The sequence below is a fragment of the Cydia pomonella genome, chromosome 20, assembly GCF_033807575.1.
Source record: "Cydia pomonella isolate Wapato2018A chromosome 20, ilCydPomo1, whole genome shotgun sequence".
NCBI classification, from domain to species: Eukaryota; Metazoa; Arthropoda; class Insecta; order Lepidoptera; family Tortricidae; genus Cydia; species Cydia pomonella.
In genome coordinates, this window is record NC_084722.1 from 3,362,743 (window position 1) to 3,386,998 (window position 24,256).

Consider the following 24,256-nt stretch of genomic DNA (forward strand, 5'->3'; position numbering starts at 1 on the left):
ATCGACTGAAAACTGTTCTGATGTTTATGAATGTACCTATATGTAGAACCAAATTTACACCCGTACTGGAGTATGCTTTTCAAGCCTGGAGTCCTTACTTTGCCAAGGACATTGAGATGCTGGAGAAGGTACAACGCAGTTTCACGAAACTGCCAAGGCAACTTAAAAACAAGTCATATGAAGAGAGACTAAAGGAACTGAATCTCACTACTCTAAAGCACCGCAGAGAACGTGGCGACCTAACAGAGACGTACAAAATACTATCTGGGCACTATGACCTCAAGGATTTTCAAGAGATATTCAAGCGCAACAACAACCGCCTGAGAGGTCATCACTTAAAGCTGGAAAGGCATAGGCCTCACAGTAACTCATACAAACACTTTTTCAGCAATCGAGTGGTGAGGGCTTGGAACAAACTCCCAGAAGATGTGGTTTCAGCACAAAATGAGAACCAGTTTAAAAATAAATTAGACAAGCATATTATATCTACTACTCGTTCATGATAACTATCTTTATGAATACTGGATACAGGTCATATCAGTTGTCTGTAATATATACTGTTAATTATCGCTGACAAGATATGGGGGTCAACTCGGTTATATAGATTTAAACTTTATAAGGTCACCAATGGCCTTCGCATGGTCTGTACCGAACGCGACCGTGACACCCTATATAGACGAAGGAGTTCTTAGTGTTTGGATGTTCTAGAATCTAGGACCTAGATGGAGCATCAGCAAAAATGAGCAATTGTTGTGAAAGCGAAGAGCAATTTACGGCACTGTGCGTGGATGTGGGCCGAGATTATTCGATAGCAGCCAATGTACATGATTTGTACATTGCACCCACGATGTGGATAATATTTTGGAGACAATTTTACGCAGATCGACCTAGCCCCAAACTAAGCAAAGCTAATACTATGGGTACTAGGCGACGATATACATACGTATATATATTTATTCTTCTTCATATCTACTAGGAGGGCTCAACACTTGTAAGAATTGTATACGTGTTTTTTTTTTTTCACGAAATAAATTTTATTTTATTTATTTATTTATATATAGATAATACTTATATATCTCTGTGTTTATATGTTTAATCACACAAATAAATGCCCTTACCGGGATTCGAACATTTCGAACCCGGGACCATCGGCATCGGCTTCATAGGCAGGGTCACTATCCACTAGGCCAGACCGGTCGTCGGTTTTAGGAATTTGCAATAAGCTTTTTGAAAGATACTGAATGTTACACTGTCGAGTTCACAGTCACACAGTAAATCGGCAATTCGCAAGCCGTAACTTAGGGCTGAAGGAATTTTAAAACGAGAAAATACTTAAACTGGAACCGTTTCTTTTTCTTTTAGGGAAACTTCAGCTGTGATACGTATGAAATGAGCTTCTTGCCAAAGTTTTCGCGACAGATTTTCATATAAACAACAACCGGTTCTCTTCTGCTCACACGTTATATGTACAGTAAAGCCAAATTTCTATGAAAATATGACGATGATATACATTAATAATAATAAGACTTCTTATAGTCTGGTCACGTTATAGTAATAGTAAGCTAACACAATTCTTACTAACTTAGTATATCGGCCTCTACGTAAAGTAGACATTTACAAGAATATCTTTCGAATGGCGAACAGCGTGTCAAGGGCTTGTCGCGGGCGCACATTGTCTTACAACGGACGTGGGTAGCCCATTCATTAGTTTCTCGATGTTTTTAATACACATACTGGCAAAATCTCGCTGTACGGTGCCACAGATATTGATGCGACAGATATCTAAATGCACCCTACATTCTTAAACCTGGAAACAGGGGCCTACCCCGAACCACGTTCGATGTGTTGCCTCCCTTACATACGAATTTACAAGTGCGACAGAGAGGCAACAAGTCGAATGTGGAGCGCGGTGGGCCCTCAGCTCCTCTGCCTCGGCTGCCCTTCTGCTGAGGCAGAGACAAGCTGTCATGTGCAGTTTATCTTACACCGCTAAAGACATCAAATGACGTGCGTGGCTACAGCCCAATATCATTATATCAGTGGGGCGACACTCCTCCTTTCGGCTTTTCCCGGCTCCGTTCGGCTCAGCATTGCTCTGAGCAATTATTAGGGTTGGCACAACTTGACGTCCCTAATCCCTATACGTGCACGACCATAGATAAGATAATGACTTGAATTTTGACAACCTAAATGGCCGAAACGCATAGTGCCATACATTAGAAAGGGACAGCATAGATCGTCCCTGAATCGCTGTCAAACTTCGGTTTTGTAGGAATTAGTGTAATTTCTGTACCTACGGTAGTACTATTATTTATTCTGTGCCAATATCAACTTTCGTGCATTCTGACAAGGCTCACGATGACGCACTGCACACGGTAGGCGTACAGTTCAAAGGGTTAATTTAGAGGGATTATGATATGTGTTTAGGACGTGAAAACTGCGAGTCAATCGGAGTCTGTAACAGATGCGCCTGCCAGTTACAATATCTTGTGACTGGCGATCGGTGTGTTAAGGGCGTGTCGGGGGCGTACGGTCGTAGACGTAGGATGCCCATTCATTTGTTTCACGATGCTTGTATAAGTTTAAATGTCTAGGAGCCTAGCCGAGATGACAATCGTACATCGACGACAGATGCTAAGAAAAGTCAGGTGACTATTTCCAAACATACATTGTTTGAGTTGAGTAAGATGCAATTTAAGACAACTTCGTGCTTCGAATTTGACAGGTAAACGATATGGCGTTGTACAGTTCCATACATTTGCGTTGTACAGTTCCATTCAGTGACCGAAAAACATATGGCGCAGTACAGCGCCATCTGTTTAGGATGTCAAACTAATGAAAGCTTGAAACTAATGAAACTAAGGGGCACATTTTTTTCTTAGACTTTACCCACACTACCTCTCTATTCTCTATTATAAATATTACAATCAATTCTCTTTGCTATTTTCCATTCATCATTTAAGTTTCGATTTACATTTTCTATCAACTATTTTCATGTATAGCCATAAATTTCAATGCTCAAAAATACTGCAGCCTTCAAAATAATGGTAATGGCCATCCGCTTAGAGTCGGACGGTGCAATGCAAGTATTATTTTAAACGTCAAACTTAACACTTGCACATGCTGGGCTATCAGAATCGCTGCCAACTTAGCTTGATCTGACTTTAGCACACTTCGGGTACGGAATAGGTACCCAAAACTAGGTAGGTCCCAAAAGTAACCTATCCTAAGGTTATTATAGAAGTCGGCCTTAGGATTTTTTATTTATTATAGGATTGGTTAGTCAGATAATCTATTGTTTGTGTTAAAGTACCTACATCAACTTGCACATCGTTTTATTGGTGATGTATCTTTTGTGCCCAGAGCCAGGTTTGCTTATTGTAATTAACTACCTATTTGTTTGTTTTACACATAAAAGCCCTATGCACACGGCATGCTTGTGCGTAGACCTGCACGTGCACGTGTGTGTTTAATAGATATTTATTACGACGAGACGTGTACGACTACGTGCAAGGCTCCAATATTTTAGTATACGTGTACGTTTACGCAGCCAGCGTGCTCTGGTCGGGCCTAAATTTCGATTTAATAAATCCCGTTATTCTTAGCTCGCGTTTTGACATTTTCTGATTTGCATTTCGTTATTTGATATTCATTTGGAAGTGGGTCGAGGAAGTTATCTGAAGTAATATTATTTCATGTTTGATAAGTTTGATAACGATATACTTACGTTTACGTGCGATAATACTCCGACGATAATAAGGAAGAATGTATAGTTCGCATTTACAGTAGGTAGATAAATTATTATGATTGATCGTGGGAAAATAGGAATTAGTGATAATGACGCAGGAACGTCGTTTTAAGGGGTTAAGTTGCTTTACCACAATTTAACACTGACATATTCGCTAGCGTGCGCGTAACTTTCGTTCTATACATCTCACTCGCACTAATATGCACTAGCATAGCGGACACGTACGTAACAGACGTTAGAGAATATGTCAGTGTCATACTCGTGGTAAGGCTAAAGGACTCATTAGGAGGTACTAAATATAGAAGTTAGTTACTTACCTATTTATTTTGCTGTATTTTTCAAACTCGATGGGTAGGGTGATGGAATAATAGCAATCCTAAAATCATTATAACTATTTAAGTTTATTTATTTATGGAAAATAGTCTTTATAATTTGTTAAATAAATATTTATTTAATATTAATTTGTCAACAGTTGGCAGCCCTAGCGAAGCAGACCGATATGTCAGAGCGGCAGGTTGAACGCTGGTGGCGCCTCCGTCGGGCCCAGGACAAGCCGTCCACGCTCGTCAAGTTCTGCGAGAACGCGTGGAAGTGCTCCTTCTATGTCTGCAACTTCGTGTTCGGGATAGTTATACTGTGGAACAAGAAGTGGCTATGGGATATAGACCATGCTTATATAGGATATCCGCATCAGGTAAGATGTTGTATTAATGCTTTTTAGGGACCAAGGTCCACTGAAGACCTTTAGTCGCTCGGTTCTGGCTCATGATAAGGCTTTTAAACGTGTAAAGAAAATAGAAAATGCTGGATAAACGAAGCCTCGTCAAGTTCTGCGACAACGCGTGGAAGTGCTCCTTCTTCGTGTGCAATTTCGTGTTCGGGATACTGTGGAACAAAAAGTGGTTGTGAGATATAGGTCATGCTTATATAGGATATCCCCATCAGGCAAGAAGCTGTATTAATGCTTTTTACGGACCAAGGTCCACTGAAGACCTTTAGACGACGCTCAGTTCTGGCTTATGATAGTTATGATAATATCGGACCAGGCTAACCCTCAGGTCGAGCGCTTGTGGCGTCTCCGTCGGTCACAAGACAAGCCGACAAACATTGATCCACCCTCGTCAAGTTCTACGGGAACACGTAGAAGTCCTCAAGAGTGCTCAAGACTTCAAGAGCATTTTTTGCACACAATGAAAGTCCGATTTATGAAAGAATTTGCGTCGCGACGCGATCAGATCATTGCCCTATTTAGCGCTAGCGCTTTAATCAGAATTATGAGTCAAAACTCGTCTTTCATTAAAAGCAACTTGATTAGTGAAAATGGTGAAGCAATTTCTAAGATAATGATAATGATTTGTAAAAAAAAATACGTCCTGTGACTAATCTAGTACCCATTAACAGAAAGTCGTAAAAGACGCATTCGGGTAGCATAGGAAGTGTACGTTCAACGTGGCCTGTATGTTGCTCTGTATCAAAGTGCCCTTCAAACGGACCAATCCCTGCCTTCGACACTCCATAAAAATGCACTAGAGATTTTAAATCATCGTAAAACAGTAGCATTTGCCAATGGTAGGTTTTCTTTAGGCAAATTGTCAACATAAGAAGCGGTTCGGAAAAAAAACTACCTAATATCACATTATGTGGATTTTTCATTTTATTTTGTGTTAATTTTGAAGCAGTGCATTTTTTATAGTAATCTGTAGATACTATTCTATAAAATTAAATATAGTCGTATTAAAATGAAAGGGCGATGTATTTGTATCAATATTATTTATATATATATGTATGTTTATGTTTGTGTATTTCTTATGAATGTATTGTGTTCGTACATGTATCAATTGTATCACCTATACCTCATGTTTTTGCACCGCCTACAACTTATCTGCTTTGCCTAAAGGTTGACTGGTAGAGAATGCCTTACGGCATTAAGTTCGCCTATTGTACAGTGTGTTTTCTTATGTGCAATAAAGAGTAAATAATAATAATAAATGATAAAGGGCGTTCATGTTTTCGCCTTTTATATTACATCTCAACTAGAACTTTTTGTACAGTGTTTTCTGAGATAATTTATGAGGTGTTTCTCATAAACATAGTATTTTCTGTAAGTTGATGAGCTACTTAATGCCTTATTAAATAATCTTTTGTTCAATAATTGACTTTATATTTTATTTGACTTCACTTTGAGGTGAAATATGTCTTCCATAGAAAAACTCAGTCAGAGGTTAGATTGGAGAGACTTCCTGACTACCCAAGGTGAAATCTAGTTTATTGGTTTAACTTATTTGTAAAATGATATTCCTAAAAGCATAAAACGAGTTGTGAAATAGAAATTCCACTGCGGCATTGTAGGTAACGGCAAGTGAAGACTGTTAAATTGTGTTGTACAAAAAGTTACAAAGTACATTGCAATACAAATGAGAAAACTCAAACAATCTCATACATTTCAATATGTTTTTTTTTATTTGGTAGTATATTATCAATAGATTACAAAAAAAAAACTGCTTCATAAGGGGTCATTTTTCAATTACGTCACATGTTTAGGGAAAGGGTCAAGAAAATGTGACATGGGGGAGGGGGGAGTCACAAACTTTGTGACGTCACTTGAACTTCATTTGTAGTCAAAAATTGTTTTGATTTATTGTATTCGTGTTACAGCTACATAACTAGTTCTTGCAATTATATATCGTTTTCTATTCGAGAGATTTTTATCCCTAATCGGTTTCGTGTCATTAAATTTCTAATATTACTGTTATTCAAAATGTATTTTACTAAAATAATCATGTCTACTTCATTCGAGTTGCTGATTTCGTTGAAAACAAGATTGCCAGATATGTGACGCCACACCTGGGAGGAGGGGGTTGCCAAATGTGACCAAGTGTGACAAGGAGGGGGGAGAGATAAAAAAATCATGAAATTCGTGGGAGGTAATTTATGGATGACCCCTAATTAGCAAAAAATTAGAGAGAATTCACTGCTACTTTTTTACTCAGCCACTTCTTAAGCATTTTTTGTAGTTATAAATCACTTGCGACTGGCAGATGTGACCTACTGAAGCGTAATGTTCGATTTATGATTTTTACATTGTAAGATTTTAATTATTTCAAGCCACCACATCCCATTCAACGTAAGATCATATAAGTACCTGTATCAAAGATAATTTAAAATAGTTAATAGGATTGTTAACGAATATTTTGTAGCCACAGTAAATTTACTGCCATCTTTCGACAAATGATTAAAACTTTTAGAACACCATTTATTGACTTTTTTTTTTTATGGAGGATAGGCAGGCGTTCGACCACGATCACACCTGATGGTAAGTGATGATACTTTGATTCTTATTCTTTCACTGATATGATATGTGTTAAATTTGTTAAATATCAAATAGTGGCGCCATCTAATAGATCAAAGCCCAAAGGTATGGCGGCTTCGTTTCGAGCGGTGGCGCCACAATCTTTAGCCGCTGCCCGGTAAGGTGGCGCCACTTTTTGATATTTAACAAATCTAACACATATTAGTGAAAGAATACGGATCAAAGTCAAACGGCGTTCTAAAAGTTCTAATCATGTGTAATAATACTACTTGCACCAAGATGCGCATGCTATACAGTGAAACATTTTTAAATTCCCAAAGCAAAAGGTATACAGTATGGTATGAGAGCTATGTGTAGACATGACAGTTTTTTTAAATTTTTAGGGTTCCGTACCTCAAAAGGAAAAAAAATCTCTGTCTGTCCGTCCGTGTGTATGTCATATGAATATGACATATATTTATTGCATCCATGGTAGGTACACAGGTGTTACATAGTCTGTTTCACATGGGATGGGCCCTGGTAGGGCACGGCAATTATCTTAAATCTTACATTAATTGTTACAGTTTATGTCAAGAATATCAATACCTATCCATACAAAGTCTGTGAAGACCCTTTAACTCGTGTTACTCGTGGAGGTATCGAGTTGAAATTTTAACCATATACTCAGGTCTACCGTCCCTTTGAAGCTGTGAATCAAACTTTTAAATAACGAAAAAATAGGTACGGCCGTTTATGCCGCAATAAACGTATATTTCGACACTCTCAAGGGAATCGAAATATATAGGGACTTCCCGTTGACTTAGAACTATGAAATTTGGGAAGTGATATTGTCTTACACTATAAGTACAGGTACAAAAATCTGAAAACTATACATTTATAAAAAAGCGGCCAAGTGCGAGTCGGACTCGCCCATGAAGGGTTCCGTACCATTTATGACGTATTAAAAAAACTACTTACTAGATCTGGTTCAAACCAATTTTCGTTGGAAGTTTGCATGGTAATGTATATCATATATTTTTTTTAGATTTTTCATTCCGTTATTTTAGAAGTTACAGGGGGGGGGGGGGGGGGGGGGGGGGGACACACTTTTTTTTCACTTTGGAAGTGTCTCTCGCGCAAACTATTCAGTTTAGAAAAAAAATGATATTAGAAACCTAAATATCATTTTTGAAGACCTATCCTTAGATACCCCACACGTATGGGTTTGATGAAAAAAAAAAAATTTTTTTTTAATTTTTATGACGTATTAAAAAAAAAACTACTTACTAGATCTCGTTCGAACCAATTTTCGGTCGAAGTTTGCATGGCAATGTATATCATATATTTTTTTTAGATTTTTCATTCTGTTATTTTAGAAGTTACGGGGGGGGGGGGGACGACACACTTTTTACCACTTTGGAAGTGTCTCTCGCGCAAACTATTCAGTTTAGAAAAAAAAAAAATTATAAACCTCAATATCATTTTTAAAGACCTATCCATAGATACCCCACACGTATGGGTTTGATGAAAAAAGATTTTTTGAGTTTTAGTTGGGGGAACCCCTAAAATTTATTGTTTTTTTTTCTATTTTTGTGTAAACATCATAATGCGGTTCATAGAATACATCTACTTACCAAGTTTGAACAGTATAGCTTTTATAGTTTCGGAAAAAAGTGGCTGTGACAGAATCGGACAGACAGACGGACATGACGAATCTATAAGGGTTCCGTTTTTTGCCATTTGGCTACGGAACCCTAAAAATAATGAACGGAACCCTCGGTGGGCGAGTCCGACTCGCACTTGCCCGGATCTTAAAAGGAAAATGCGAACCAGTTTCGTAAACTTAGACGATTGCCTGTTATCCTTGTTCTTAACCTATCGCTACGAAATTACACATACACCCCCCCCCCCCTCCCCCCCTCTTTCGTCTTATTCGGGCCAATCTCTCAGTAATAATGTCATAAACTTCAAGTAATTAATAAAATAAAATAACTACATAACATATTCATACTAGTGTATTGATGAATTGATTAAAGGTTTTTATTTAGTCACCTGCAGTAATTTACAGGGTGAATACTGAATAGGTCATACTGAACAACTTTTACTATGGGACCAACCCGAAACCGTAAAAAAGAAATTGGCTGTTTCATACATTTTGGCTGGCTGACCTTGACATTTTCTATGGAAGAGTTTTTTTTTTCTGGATTTTGGGGTTGGCCCTAAAGTAAAAGTTGCTCAGTATGACCTATAGATTCAGCCCGTAAATTATTGCAAGTGACTAATTAGACAATCAATAAGCATTATACATGTTAGTCCGATTCTGGACCGCATTACGCACTTTTGTTCCCTGTGTTTCTTAGAAGCACAGATTTTTGATATCTGTTAAGAATTTGTGACTATTGTGTAAACGAAAAAAAAAGTGCCTAAAAAACACCTTCTCACGTTCTGATAAGGTTCACAATAAATCATTTAACTGTGTCATCGATGGTGTAGCAAAACTGAAAGTATTCGGCGAAATGAACTTTGGTCCCATTGTCGAATGTTATGCCTATTATTCACAAACGTGTTTCAAATCTCTTTCCAATTGTATGGCAGAGAAAGAGACAAATGTCTTTGTTAGTGACAATGCCATTTATGGAGGTGAGGCCGTTAAAATAATTCTTTGAAGGTTCAGATAGCAAGGCCAGAAAGTTTTTGTTTTGCAATATAACGGCAGTTTTTACATTTCTCTGTTGTGACTCGACTGTTTCCTCCTCCAAAACTTAACCAAAAGTAACGAAATATTGTGATCTAAATAGTAATGAAATTATCTGTGTCGGGCTGTTTTGCTTTTTAGGCTAATTGATGTCAGTATTGAATACCATGCCTCTTTGCAGCCTAGTAAATTAGGCCGTTTTTGCGAATATTTGAAGTGCACTTGCGCCTTAAGAGTCCTTATTCCTACAGACGAGCGTATTTTGTAAAATGCTTCCTTTTTCATTCAAGATTACGACGTAACTATTAGTATTTATTCAAAACTGATAACGTACTTAAATAATCGTTTCCTAAACTAGGGGCTCCAACAGTTCAAATTTTCATTTTCTCTTTTAAACCTCTTTTTTAATGAGGTTTTTTGGGAGTTTTTTCCAAATTTTGCAGTGAGATGTGGCGTTTCGGTTCTCAATTTTGCTATAAACAAGAATCATTTGGTACATGAATGACTACAATTTGATTCAACATATCTCGTACGAGGGGCTGGAATGATTAACAATCGAAGATTCATTTGAAAAAAATGATAAAATACCTTCCGAGTTTTCTTCATTTTTTTGGCGAAAACAGGGTTTTATTATATTTTATTTCCGCAAATTGTACGCATATTTTGCTTTAAAAATAATATTATAGCAAACTGTAACTTTATGTTAACCTATAAAAAAAAAATCGTAACTATGGGACCTACATTGCCGTAAATTTATATTTTTTTAAAACACCTATAAATACGCAGCAGCGACGCCCCGCTCTCAGTCCGCGCGGAGCGCGCTTAGAGGACGGACCTGTGCTCGATTGTCAGGCATTCGTTGCGATCGTAATCTGCTACGGAGTTCCGAGAAGTGCTATATACTGCGATTAGAAAATCTTAATAAAAGTTCATTTTTTACAGTATGCCTAACAGACTCGCTTATTGATGGATTTTCAGTGTTACTTTTTTTTTAAATACTAAGTCGGTGGCAAACAAGCATACGGCCCGCATATGTACGCCTGCAACTCCAGAGGAGTTACATGCGCGTTGCCGACCCTAACCCCCTCCCGCCCCTCGTTGAGCTCTGGCACCTTACTCACCGGCAGGAACACAACACTATGAGTAAGGTCTAGTGTTATTTGGCTGCGATTTTCTGAAAAACGCATTTTCACTTGAAATTACGTTAGGGTTTGCATTATTATTTTTGACCCGGATGAAGTCCAAGTTCTCATGATGGAGTCAGGAGTTGATCACCAGAACTCCTAATCTACTAATTATAATCCCATCGTGTTTGGGCTCAAAAAGATTTGCCCTGACGAACACCATCGATCTAGATGAGGTCCAGGGTCTCATGATGGAGTCAGGAGTTGGTCACTAGAACTCCTAATCTACTCATTATAATTCCATCGTGTTTGGGCTCAACAGAGTTGCCCTGATGAGCACCTTCAATCTAGATGAGGTCCAGGGTCTCATGATGGAGTCAGGAGCTGGTCACCAGAACTCCTAATCTACTCATCATAACTCCATCGTGTTTGGGTTCAATAGAGTTGCCCTGACGAGCACCATCAATCTAGATGAGGTCCAGGGTCTCATGATGGAGTCAGGAGCTGGTCACCAGAACTCCTAATCTACTCATCATAACTCCATCGTGTTTGGGCTCAATAGATTTGCCCTGATGAACACCATCGATCTAGATGAGGCCCAGGGTCTCATGATGGAGTCAGGAGTTGGTCACCAGAACTCCTAAACTACTCATCATAAGCTCATCGTGTTCGGGCTCAATAGATTTGCCCTGACGAGCATCATCAATCTAGATAAAGTCCAGGGTCTCATGATGGAGTCAGGAGTTGGTCACTAGAACTCCTAATCTACTCATTATAATTCCAACGTGTTTGGGCTCAAAAGATTTGCCCTGATGAGCACCATCGATCTAGATGAGGTCCAGGGTCTCATGATGGAGTCAGGAGTTGGTCACCAGAACTCCTACTCTACTCATCACTCCATCGTGTTTGGGCTCAATAGAGTTGCCCTGACGAGCACCTTCAATCTAGATGAGGTCCAGGGTCTCATGATGGAGTCAGGAGCTGGTCACCAGAACTACTAATCTACTCATCATAACTCCATCGTGTTTGGGTTCAATAGAGTTGCCCTGACGAGCACCATCAATCTAGATGAGGTCCAGGGTCTCATGATGGAGTCAGGAGCTGGTTACCAGAACTCCTAATCTACTCATCATAACTCCATCGTGTTTGGGCTCAATAGATTTGCCCTGATGAACACCATCGATCTAGATGAGGCCCAGGGTCTCATGATGGAGTCAGGAGTTGGTCACCAGAACTCCTAATCTACTCATCATAACCTCATCGTGTTCGGGCTCAATAGATTTGCCCTGACGAGCATCATCTATCTAGATAAAGTCCAGGGTCTCATGATGGAGTCAGGAGTTGGTCACTAGAACTCCTAATCTACTCATTATAATTCCAACGTGTTTGGGCTCAAAAGATTTGCCCTGATGAGCACCATCGATCTAGATGAGGTCCAGGGTCTCATGATGGAGTCAGGAGTTGGTCACCAGAACTCCTAATCTACTCATCATAACTCAATCGTGTTTGGGCTCAATAGATTTGCCCTGATGAACACCATCGATCTAGATGAGGTCCAGGGTCTCATGATGGAGTCAGGAGTTGGTCACCAGAACTCCTAAACTACTCATCATAACCTCATCGTGTTTGGGCTCAATAGATTTGCCCTGACGAGCATCATCAATCTAGATAAAGTCCAGGGTCTCATGATGGAGTCAGGAGTTGGTCACTAGAACTCCTAATCTACTCATTATAATTCCAACGTGTTTGGGCTCAAAAGATTTGCCCTGACGATCACCATCGATCTAGATGAGGTCCAGGGTCTCATGATGGAGTCAGGAGTTGGTCACCAGAACTCCTAATCTACTCATCATAACTCCATCGTGTATGGGCTCAATAGAGTTGCCCTGACGAGCACCATCAATCTAGATCAGGTCCAGGGTCTCATGATGGACTCAGGAGTTGATCACCAGAACTCCTAGTCTATTCATCATAACTCCATCGTGTTTGGGCTCAAAAGATTTGCCCTGACGAGTACCATCGATCTAGATTAAGTCGAGGGTCTCATGATGGACTCAGTAGTTGGTCACCAGAACTCCTAATCTATTCATCATAATGGTAATTTGATGGTGCTTGTCGGAGTAAATCTATTGAGCCCAAACACGATGGAGTTATGATAAATAGATTACGAGTTCTGGTGACCAACTCCTGACTCCATCATGAGACCCTGGACTTCATCTAGATCGATGGTACTCGTCAGGGCAAATCTTTTGAGCCCAAACACGATGGAATTTTAATGAGTAGATTAGGAGTTCTAGTGACCAACTCCTGACTCCATCATGAGACCCTGAACATCATCTAGATTGATGGTGCTCGTGAGGGCAAATCTATTGAGCCCAAACACGATGGAGTTATGATGAGTAGATTAGGAATTATGGTGACCAACTCCTGACTCCATCATGAGACCCTGGACTTCATCTAGATCGATGGTACTCGTCAGGGCAAATCTTTTGAGCCCAAACACGATGGAATTATAATGAGTAGATTAGGAGTTCTAGTGACCAACTCCTGACTCCATCATGAGACCCTGGACTTCATCTAGATCGATGGTACTCGTCAGGGCAAATCTATTGAGCCCAAACACGATGGAATTATAATGAGTAGATTATGAGTTCTAGTGACCAACTCCTGACTCCATCATGAGACCCTGGACATCATCTAGATTGATGGTGCTCGTCAGGGCAAATCTATTGAGCCCAAACACGATGGAATTATAATGAGTAGATTAGGAGTTCTGGTGACCAACTCCTGACTCCATCATAAGAACCTGGATGGACTTCATTCGGGTCAAAAATAATAATACAAACCCTAACGTGATTTCAAATAACACTGAAACTCTATAGCACTAATGTGCGCAAACGATTGGCATCTTGACTACGCAGCATGGGTGCGTAGCCACCATGCCAATCGATACGACAACGAAACACTATCTGTCTCTCTCTCGTACTAATATGCACAAACGATTGGCATCTTGGCTGGGCAGCATGGGTGCGTAGCCAACATGCCAAACGTTTACGATACGACAAGGAAACACTATCTGTCTCTCTATCGCACTAATATGCGCAATCGATTGGCTTCTTGGCTAGGTATCATGGGTGCGTAGCCAACATGCCAATCGTTTACGATACGACAACGAAACACTACTCTCTCTCTATCGCACTAATATACGCAAACGATTGGTATTTTGGCTAGGCACTAAGCAAGTGTGTGGCCAACATGCCAATCGTTTACGATACGACAACGAAACACTATCTGTCTCTCTATCGCACTAATATACTTTATTTATACCTGCAGTCATTTAGTAACTTCTTCATTTTCCATTGGTGTGAAAGAGACAGAATAAAGAGCAAGGGTTATAGTACACTCTGTAGTCTGTACACTTAGTAGTAGTGTACATAAAAAAAAAACTACTGTGCATATACAATAAAATAAAGAGTGCCCATATGATATCATATGACACTAAAATTAATGTTGCTTGAAATTATATTGAAAACTATCAAGATTATTCTAGTCTGCATTGAAACGCGCGTCGCGTTGCCGGCGCTCGCGTACCGAGCGCCAACGCCATCTATCGAGCGTTATTTCGTGAAATCGGAGAACGCTCCAAGGATTAAGGGCTCTTAAGCAACTAGCCTAGAGAAAGATGGCGTCGCATGGGCGACGCCAGCTCTCTCCTGATTGGCCCATTTTCGAAAAGTGTCCTTGAGGTGTGTCCATGAGGTGCGTCCTTTCTTCGGCGGGGTCGCCGGCGCGCGCGCTCGAATGCGAGGAATGAAAACGTTGTTATATTAGTTACAACGAATAAGTAAAGTTTTTTTATTTACACTAAAAATTGTGAGTTTCTTACAAAATTTTATGTCTGCCAATAGGAATGTCTAGACCAAGTCACATAGTAACAGCGTCGCAGCCAAAAAGGAGTTTTTACTAAGTTATTACAGAAACATTTTTTTGCAAAAATTGACATTATCTCTAAAACAAGACCGATTTCAGAAAACTTTCTATGACATTTTAGTCTCTAAATGCGGTCAAGAATACATCTTTAAAATCCGTCGGGTTTTATCAGCCCACGGTGTATATTAATAATAAATAAATTGACCAAATCGAACATACATTTCAATATTTGGGATATAAAGACGGATATTTTTAATTTCGTCGAAGATTTACAGAAGTTACATTGTATTTTTAAATTAGGACACTTTCCCCATGGGACGGGGGCTTTTACCATCACAATTACCTTAATTAATAAAAAGTGACGACATTAAATATCTCATATGACAATAAAAACATGTCTCCGCCCTCCTTTTAAAAGGGGGCGTCGCTCAGCTGTATGTAAACATTTGCTTTCAATTATATTAACAAGATAATCAATAGTTACTACGCACAGAATTGTCACTGTGTTACAAAAGCTGTTGGACAACGCAAGGTTCCAACCCTTTTAGTGTCAATGCCGCATTTACGAAAAGAAACTAATGGCGTTTTTCATAAACCGTTCTGTTGTTGTGTGTTGTTGACGACCGGTCTGGCATAGTGGGTAGTGACCCTGCCTATGAAACCCGGTAAGGGCATTTATCTGTGATGAGCACCAGGATGTTTTCGATGTATTTAAGTATTTGTATATTATATATCGATGTCTGAGTACCCACAACATAAGCCTTCCTGACCTTACCTCAAGACTTAGTAAATTTGTGTACGAATATCCCTGTAATATTTATTTATTTATAATAAATAAATATATTAATCGTTTGTGATCTGTTATTTTACTTGTGTTTAATTATAAAGATGGGATTCAACCAGTTTGCACAGTTGTATATGGCGCCATTTTATTATTATTAAAACTAACAAACATCTATGATAAATAAATCTTAGCATCTCTACGAGGTTATTTTTGGGAAAATATTGCCAGTGTTTAAAAACTGATGATAAATACTGATTTTACAGGATTAAGTCTATACCATCCCATTACTGGTGCCAGACGTGCCAGTTCCATTATAGGGATGCTTACTATACTTGATAACGTTACACAATACTCTATTGTACTTTCTACTCTTCTAAACAATTATCGTTATCAATCCAACGTAAGTCTTCATCTTAAAATACACGCTCCATTTACAAAAAACAAACATTTTTATCACAAATGGAATAAAAAAGTAGCTACAGCGAAATTTTTACCGTGTTTTTACCTTTTTTACGGTGGCCTCGCGCTAGTTTTACGATAGTGTGGCAATGTTCTAAAAAATACGTTTTGTTCAGCTAGAATTCGTTGTGAAACAAAGTACGGCAAAAAATAAACAATACAATTTACATTGCAAACATCCTCAAAAATGTTGAGTAGATTTATAACTTGCTATATTTTCTGCTAGCGACGGTACTCTTAGTACATTTTTGACTTCAATAATCGGTCCACACGACATGACTGACACTTATTTGACGCGTCACTGACATGCAGGTATACCTTCTCCATAAATGTACTCCGCGCGCAGGTTTGAATATTACACAATACACAATTTCTCCCGCTGTGAAAAAAGTTGTCACTGGTGACTAAACGTTTTGTCTATAATAAAATATAGAAATAAAAAAAATAAAAAAATTATATATAAATTCTCATATTGCTACTCTTAATATTGGTTTGTCTTACACCTGTTAGTGTTTGATCCTTTCGCGTTTTCTCAAAGGTTAGCTGGAAGAGATCCCTTTTAGGGATAAGTTCGCCTTTGTACATAACATTTGTTTTTCTTGTTTAGTTTTGTCTGTTTTATGTTAACCTGTTTATGTGCAATAAACAAAGTGATATACATACATACATACATACATACATACATACATAATATACGATACAATCCTTATCGCCTCCATGAAGTCTTAAATGTGCCTAAGAAAAAAAACGAACAAGTGCGTGTCGGTCTCGCCAACCGAGTGTTCCGTACAAAGTTAACTTATTTTTATTTTTTAATAATTTCCCGATGCCCTTGTGAGTGTCAAAATATACGTTTTTTTGCGGCATAAGCGACCGCATCTTTTTTTACGTTAACTTAGAAGTTTGATTTATTTCACAGCTTCAAGGGATTGTAGGACCTAAGTATATGACTTTAATTTCAACTCGATACCTCTACGCGTTCCCGATATAAAGGGTCTTTTTTTTTTTATACTACGTCGGTGGCAAACAAGCATACAGCCCGCCTGATGGTAAGCAGTATCCGTAGCCTATGTACGCCTGCAACTCCAGAGGAGTTACATGCGCGTTGCCGACCCTAACCCCCTCTCACCCCTCGTTGAGTCGTTGTTGCGTTGGGTCTTAGACAGACCGACGGACAACTAAGTGATCCTATAACTTAAGGGTTCCGTTTTTACCTTTTGAGGTACGGAATCCTAAAAATAATATGGTGACAGAACTGACCAAGTTCTGCCTAGCAATCCGGATCCGAAATATATGCAATTATCTGGATCGACGGATCTTCTCATACGTTTCAGATCTGTCGTGCAAACCGTAGTTCTGCGTTATAATATCTAAGTGTGCCATGTAAAGGGTTAAATCCATATCGATTGTGCAGTTCAGTTTAGACTACGATATAACATCGTAATACTAGACTAAATAATGCATAAAAACCTAGGCTCCATCGATTCTAGTTAGGAAACTGACCTACCTACTCATCGCTTGAGTAAATAAAAACTTGTTGTATCGGAAACGGTCAAGCGCGAGTTTGCCTCGCGCTTCGAGGGCTATGTATTTTTTTCTTCAACGGCCGGTTAGAAAGGTTATGTCTGTCCCAAACTATTTAGTGTTTGAATATTATTTGTACTAATCGTGAAAGATATTTCAGCAGGTACATAATTATTGTTATTATGAGAACTTAGGCGAAATTATTTACATAAGTGTGCGTATAGTTATTAGATAATTATTAGACCTAGGTATATTGTTTGAATAAACTTTTAAAAGGTTTGGCAAACGGGCGGTATACAGTAAGTAGGCCGAAATGTGCATTGTGTCTATACAGGGATCCACTTTATATCAAAGCGTACGTGCTGTAGATGTGTTTGTATTTAGAAATATATGTAATTGTTTCTACCCACTCACAGTTCTTTTTGCATTAGTTATGGTATGGTATTATAAAATAAGTTTTTCTTGTCAAAAATTTCAAGCGGGAGGCAGCTATTTGCCTATTTTACAAGCTTTTATTTAACCGTAGAAGTACATTACAGTGACAAACAACACAAAAGTCGCTAGAGATCTCAACTGTTGTCACTGTGACAAGCTACCAAATGGGTCACAAATTAAATCTTTAAATACAAGCTTGTAAAATAGGCAAATAGCTGTCTCCCGTTGGTACAGAACTATAAAGTGTGTATTAACTTTTAATAGAAGGGTTTCATTATTAGTACCCTTCTGCTACGGAACCCTAAGGCGGCGTATTTGAACACGATTACCACAAATAGTCACATTTGCATAGGTATTTAGGTTAACTGTCATCGCAGGTTAATGACCTGTCACATGTCTAAAAGGTCATTATTCATTAGTTACACTAATGATATAAAGTGGTTGTAGACGTTGACAGTATTAACAGTAACATGTTTATAGACTCGAGGTGGACCTTAATGCGTTATTCATGCCGATGGTACAGTTAGCAGCAATAGTAACGGATGAAACAACACGCCAAAAGTATCAGCCACTGGATCTGTTCTAAACAGAGTTAAAGTGGAGTTCAATCTCTCTCTCTCTCTCTTCTTCCTAGCATTATCCCAGTTACCAAGGCTCGGAAACCGGTTAAATTCCCAAACGGTTGTCATGTACTTGGCGCAAAACCTTTTAATTTCCGTTTCGCTCGAAAAACCGCTACTTTTAAACGGTTTTTCTGAGAACTGTTCTTTAACCCTAAAATTTGATAGCGAAACGTGACGTACGCGTTTGCGTTAAGTCACATTTTGTATGGGATTTTGAGTTTCCAAAACGTCCCGCTTGGTGCGCTATATATAGCTTGGTGGTGGTTTCTATATCCCATACAAAATTAGACTTAACGAAAACGCGTACGTCACGCTATCGTATAAATTTACACCAGGTGTTCTGGTCAAATTAACCGGTTTCGGACAATAACTGATAAGCTATAACTAACACATTTATGGACCATATGTTGTCTTTTATAAAGAAAATTTAATTTAATAAAAACCGGTGTCTTCTTACGTCGGTGTCTTTGTGTACGTGGCACACCACCAGGCCGGCCGGCAGTTTCGTCGCTCGTCGAATAAACCGGTCTTTTTAGGTTACAATATAGTTCTTAAATCGTTCGCGTTGTTATATGAGTCCGGAGGAATACCGGTATGTACCGGTATTTTAAAAACCGGTTCCGAGCCTTGCCAGTTACCTACTTCGGGTCGGCTCTCGCGACGCCAGGAGCGTCTGTTCTAGGTCGTCTCTAGTACTATTCTTCCTTCTTCAGATTCTTTTTTACAAGATCTATCCATGTTATCTTGGGCTTCCCGCGACCCCTAAGGCTTCTCACTCATCTCTAGCACCTTTCTCGTGATTTGCTCTGGTGGGCGCCTCACTGGGCCACAGTGGCAGGGCAAGACCAAAATGTTATGTGGGCAAGGTACAGTTAGCGAGGCCCTCTGGTCGCGCAAGGAATAACGAACATATTTACATTGTGTCAGAGTTATACTTATTTGAAGCGCGAGGCCCCTAAGCATAAGACCGCGAGGCCGTAGGCGGTGGCCCACGTCGCCCACGCCTATCGCCTATCGCCGCCTCCGCGTGGACATACCATTGGAGTTGGTTTTGGGCGAGTTCAATAGAGAAGATACATAATGTAAACAAATGATGACAGATTTTGTTAGCATTTGACGTAATAACCTAAAATGTTACGATGATGGTTTTCATTTAAATATTTTATTTATTTATTACTAGCCTATATGGTGTCCCACTGCTGGGCAAAGGCCTTCCCCTCCTCGATCTCCATCCGTCTCGGTTTTGAGCATGTCCGGCCAGCCGGTGAGATATGCGTCCAGGTCATCCCGCCATCTCCGCCTGGGTCTGCCAGATGATGAAATATTAATAACCAACATATATTTTAACTAGTATTTGATATAAATAAAAGGCTTATATAAACTGCTGATAAAATCATGGTTGTCCACAAAATGTCAATATCCAGCGAGAAAAATGGGGACTGCGTTTGTATGGAGAAACGGCCGTCCTCTTTCCTCTTAAGGGCTATAAGATCCCTTATGATTGTCAAACTATACGCGAGGATGTGTTGTTTACTTAATTGTTGAAACTCCAAATTAGTTTTAACAAAGTTTAATAACGCACAACAAAATTATAACAGCGCTATTGTCTCCAGTGTATTAAAACACACATTTTGTACCACATGATATTATACAATAAATTAATTATGAAAACCTATCTAGAATTAACATTTTGTAGAAATTTTAAAATTATATATCCTCTTTTTGCATAGCAGGTAAAACCTTCAGAAGGCGGCCCTTCAGTTTCAGACACATGAATCAAAAATAAAATTAATCATCTTTAAAATAGGTTTACGAAATGACTCATTATGAAACCCTTTAAAGCCTGCACATGTAGTAAAGACGCATAATCTATTAGCATCTAATCTACACATGAGTCATAGCCAAGGGAACACCGATCGTATGACCGTGTTCATCGTATCATACGTATTCATCGTGTAAACAGAATAATAATAATAAAACAATAGATAACACGTAATAGACGTGTTACTACGAATCCTTTTCGAAACCAGTGATAAACAAAACAGATGGACTCATAAATATAAAAGTGGAAAAATTACTGCCTTGGGTGATACTTGAACTCACCCTATACTTTGTATAACTCAAGATACGTTATAGGCGTAAAATTGAAGCGCCTTGTGACAAATTGTACTTACAAGTTTCCTTTAGTCGCACCTGGGTAAGCGAGAAATGTGCTAAGGATCTCCCGCTCACCCATAGAGAAAGAGACAAGCTCATGTTTAACAACGTGTATGACAAAGACGAAACGAATGCGAAAATAATAAAAAATAACAGATTTCTTCGTAGATGTAGAAATAAATTAGGAAGTATTGTTTGTGCTTCTTATGTGTGAGACTGTGAGTATAACTGATCTATAGTTATATAATATCATTGCTTATAGTTCATAAATTAATATGAATTGTCTGTCTGTCAGTTAATATAACTTTCATACAACGTATAAGAATCACTCCCGCCGAGTTTCTTACCGGTCTATATTGGGATACCCTCCTCCAATTGAGAGGGGATTTTAATCTTCTCTGGTCAGAGGTGTAGGGTTAGAGCCGGTGTAGCTTTATTTGACGTTCATAAGCGCATTGTAATATGCCTACTTGAATAATAAACTATCTTTATCTTATCTTTATGCGATAAAGCGGTATTATACATCTACTAGCATTAGGTGGAAATAAGTCTGCAGAAGTATCTACCTAAGCAAGACGATATTATCGGAAACTTTATGCGGTAATGATATAAACTTAACTATCACGATGAATACACGTGGGATGATGATGATAATGATTTATGAAAACTATCCTATATCCTTATCTTTCATCTAAGTCGGTTCATTGGTTTAAGAGTGAAGAAGTAACAAACGACAGAAAGAGTTGTTTGCGTATTAATTACAGTTCGTGCCATCCACGATGACGCGCAGATTAGTCAAATATAACCTTTAATATCATGACAATACGAATCAGTAAAACAACACAGTTACAAAAAGTAGGGACACGTAGGAATTGTTTACTTTAACACTTTACTCCATAAAGCTTTATTGTTGGTTCGCCGAGTTTCTTGCCGGTCCCATATTGGGATATCCTCCTATAATTTAGAAGGGATTTAAATCTTCTCGGGTCAGAGGTGTAGGGTTAGAGTCTAACCTCCTCCTCTGACCTGAGAGCCGGTGTAGCTTTATTTGACGTTCATAAGCGCATTGTAATATGCCTAGGGGTCATCCATTAATTACATCACACGAATTTCTAGGTTTTTTCACCCCCCCCCCCCCCCTCCTTGTCACACTTGGTCACATTTGGCAAACCCCTCCCCCCCCTGGTGTGACGTCACATTTTTCTCAATTTTTTTTTCAACAAAATCGGCGAATCGAATTATGTACCCTATTAATATTTTATCAAAATATTTTTGACAAAAGTAATATTAGTAATTATAACACAAAACCGACTAGGAAAGAAAATTAATCGCATAAAACGATTATCATTCCAAAAACTCGTTATTTAACTCTACAGCGAATATTTTTTTTTAAATAAATACTGATGAAGTTAAAGTGACGTCACAAAGTTTGTGACTCCCCCCTCCCCCTGTCACAACATGTCACATTTTCTTGACCCCCTCCCTCCCCCTAAACGTGTGATGTAATTAATGGATGACCTCCTACTGGAAAAATATCTTTATCTAAATAAAGTACCTGATTTTAAAACAAATGCTTACATACAGCTACCAAGTTCTCTTTTATCACAAACGTCAGTTCACTCTATTACTAGTTACAAGTTTAGTGCATACGCTGCAAGTCGTTATCGAGTGTCAATAAGTATTGATTTCGCTAATCGGATCAAACTGTTACAAGTCACAATATCAACATGTCGGCACGCGGTGTGTTTACTTTGTTTACATTCTGGCGTTCTTGACCTTTGCCGATACCGGTTCGTAAACAAATGTTAGTCATGCCTGATTCCGCTGATTTCATAATTACCCTGCGTTTGGGTAAGCGGAATTATGATTCAAATTATTTAGAGTACGTATACGGTAAAATACGTATGTGCGAAGATGATGGATGTTAACTACACAGCGCTGGTGAAATGAAATATGGATTGTTGCATCTACTATATACATATTCTAATCAGCTAGCTCATCTATCTCCAAATTACGGTCCGCGGGCCAAATTCCACACAATTCGGCAGGTTTTGGTTACGGAGACCTGGCTTTGGCTCCGGTCAAAAAGTATGGAGACCCCTGAGCTAACTGAATATATATAATGTAGAAAATTGCCACATCACTTTTGCCTTTTTTTTTTATGGAGGATAGGCAGGCGTTTGACCACGATCACACCTGATGGTAAGTGATGATGCGGTCTACGGTGGAGCACGCTTACCTATGAGATACCTATTTACTCTAGCCTTGAAGAGATTCAGATTGTACTCATACGGAAACACAGACTCGGGCAGGGCAAAATAAGGTTGAAGAAGCTAATAATTGTGAAAGCCGACAAGACATTAGTACAGCCTATTATATTACTTATTGCTAAAACTGTCAGTAACACTAATCTCTTTCGTTTCAGGGCCTAACGACCGACGTGTGGTGGTACTACATGATCTCCTCCGCCTTCTACTGGTCGCTCACCATATCGCAGTTCCACGACGTCAAACGGAAGGACTTCTGGCAGATGTTCGTCCACCATCTGGCCACCATCATGCTGTTGTCCTTCAGCTGGATCTGCAATCTGCACAGGATAGGAACGCTAGTTCTGCTGGTGCATGATTGTGCTGATATATTCGTTGAGGTAAGATATATGTTACCAGAAATACCAGCTTATTTGCTTAAGAAGTTTCAAACCCACATTTTACTAGCAATGGGTATAAGTCAAAACCCTTTTGCGCACGCCGGTCCGGTGCACTATGGGCTGGATCGGCCGAAAAGAGGACATTCGTACTTTTTCGAGAAAATCTTTTTTTGAGTGTCTAAATAACAATAAATGTGGTATACATTTTTTCAAAATAAGGCATATTGAAAGCAGAAGTAAATAAAATCTGTTTTTTTTTGGATGGGACCCAAAAATAGGTATCTTGTTTCTCGGGAACCTTCTACCTTTCAAGACTTTATTTTCCTACTTTTACAGAATACGAAATGATAAGCAGGTTTGTTCTGTAGGTGCCCGTTTTTTTTCTTTTCCAGTCAAAAGTCCACATAACTTCGATTTTTTCTTTCATGATTTTTTTGTAATTTTACGTCATTTTTCTATAGTTAAATGCTACAATAATAACAAACTATGGATATGACGTTTATTAGATCACAAAAAATCTCAAAAAAAGTACGAATGCCCTATTTTCGGCCGATCCAGCCCACCGTGCGGTGGCAAGCTGGCCATCTCCATATACGTGCGTGCGCTCTCTCGCTTACACACCGGAGTGGGATGCTGATCCGCATCAGTGTGAGAACCTCGTACTGTACTGTAGTACTGATTATGTCAACTTTCATTTCATCGCGTCGTTTCCAGGCGGTGAAGGCCACAAAGTACGCGAACTATCAGAGGACATGCGACACGCTGTTCCTGGGGCTCATCGTCACTTGGATCACCACGAGGATCTTCATCTACCCGTACTACATCATCTGGAGGTGAGTGC

At 39.0% G+C, this 24,256-nt stretch overlaps 1 protein-coding gene across 1 annotated transcript in view; it reads left to right on the top strand.

Annotated features, from left to right (window-relative positions):
- Positions 1-24,256, top strand: part of LOC133528895 (ceramide synthase 6-like) — a 44,063-nt gene that overhangs the window by 12,824 nt on the left and 6,983 nt on the right. The window contains exons 3-5 of the mRNA XM_061866394.1: positions 4,221-4,442; positions 23,194-23,415; positions 24,130-24,248. Coding sequence (XP_061722378.1) covers positions 4,221-4,442; positions 23,194-23,415; positions 24,130-24,248 — 563 coding nt within the window. The remainder of the gene's footprint in view (positions 1-4,220; positions 4,443-23,193; positions 23,416-24,129; positions 24,249-24,256) is intronic.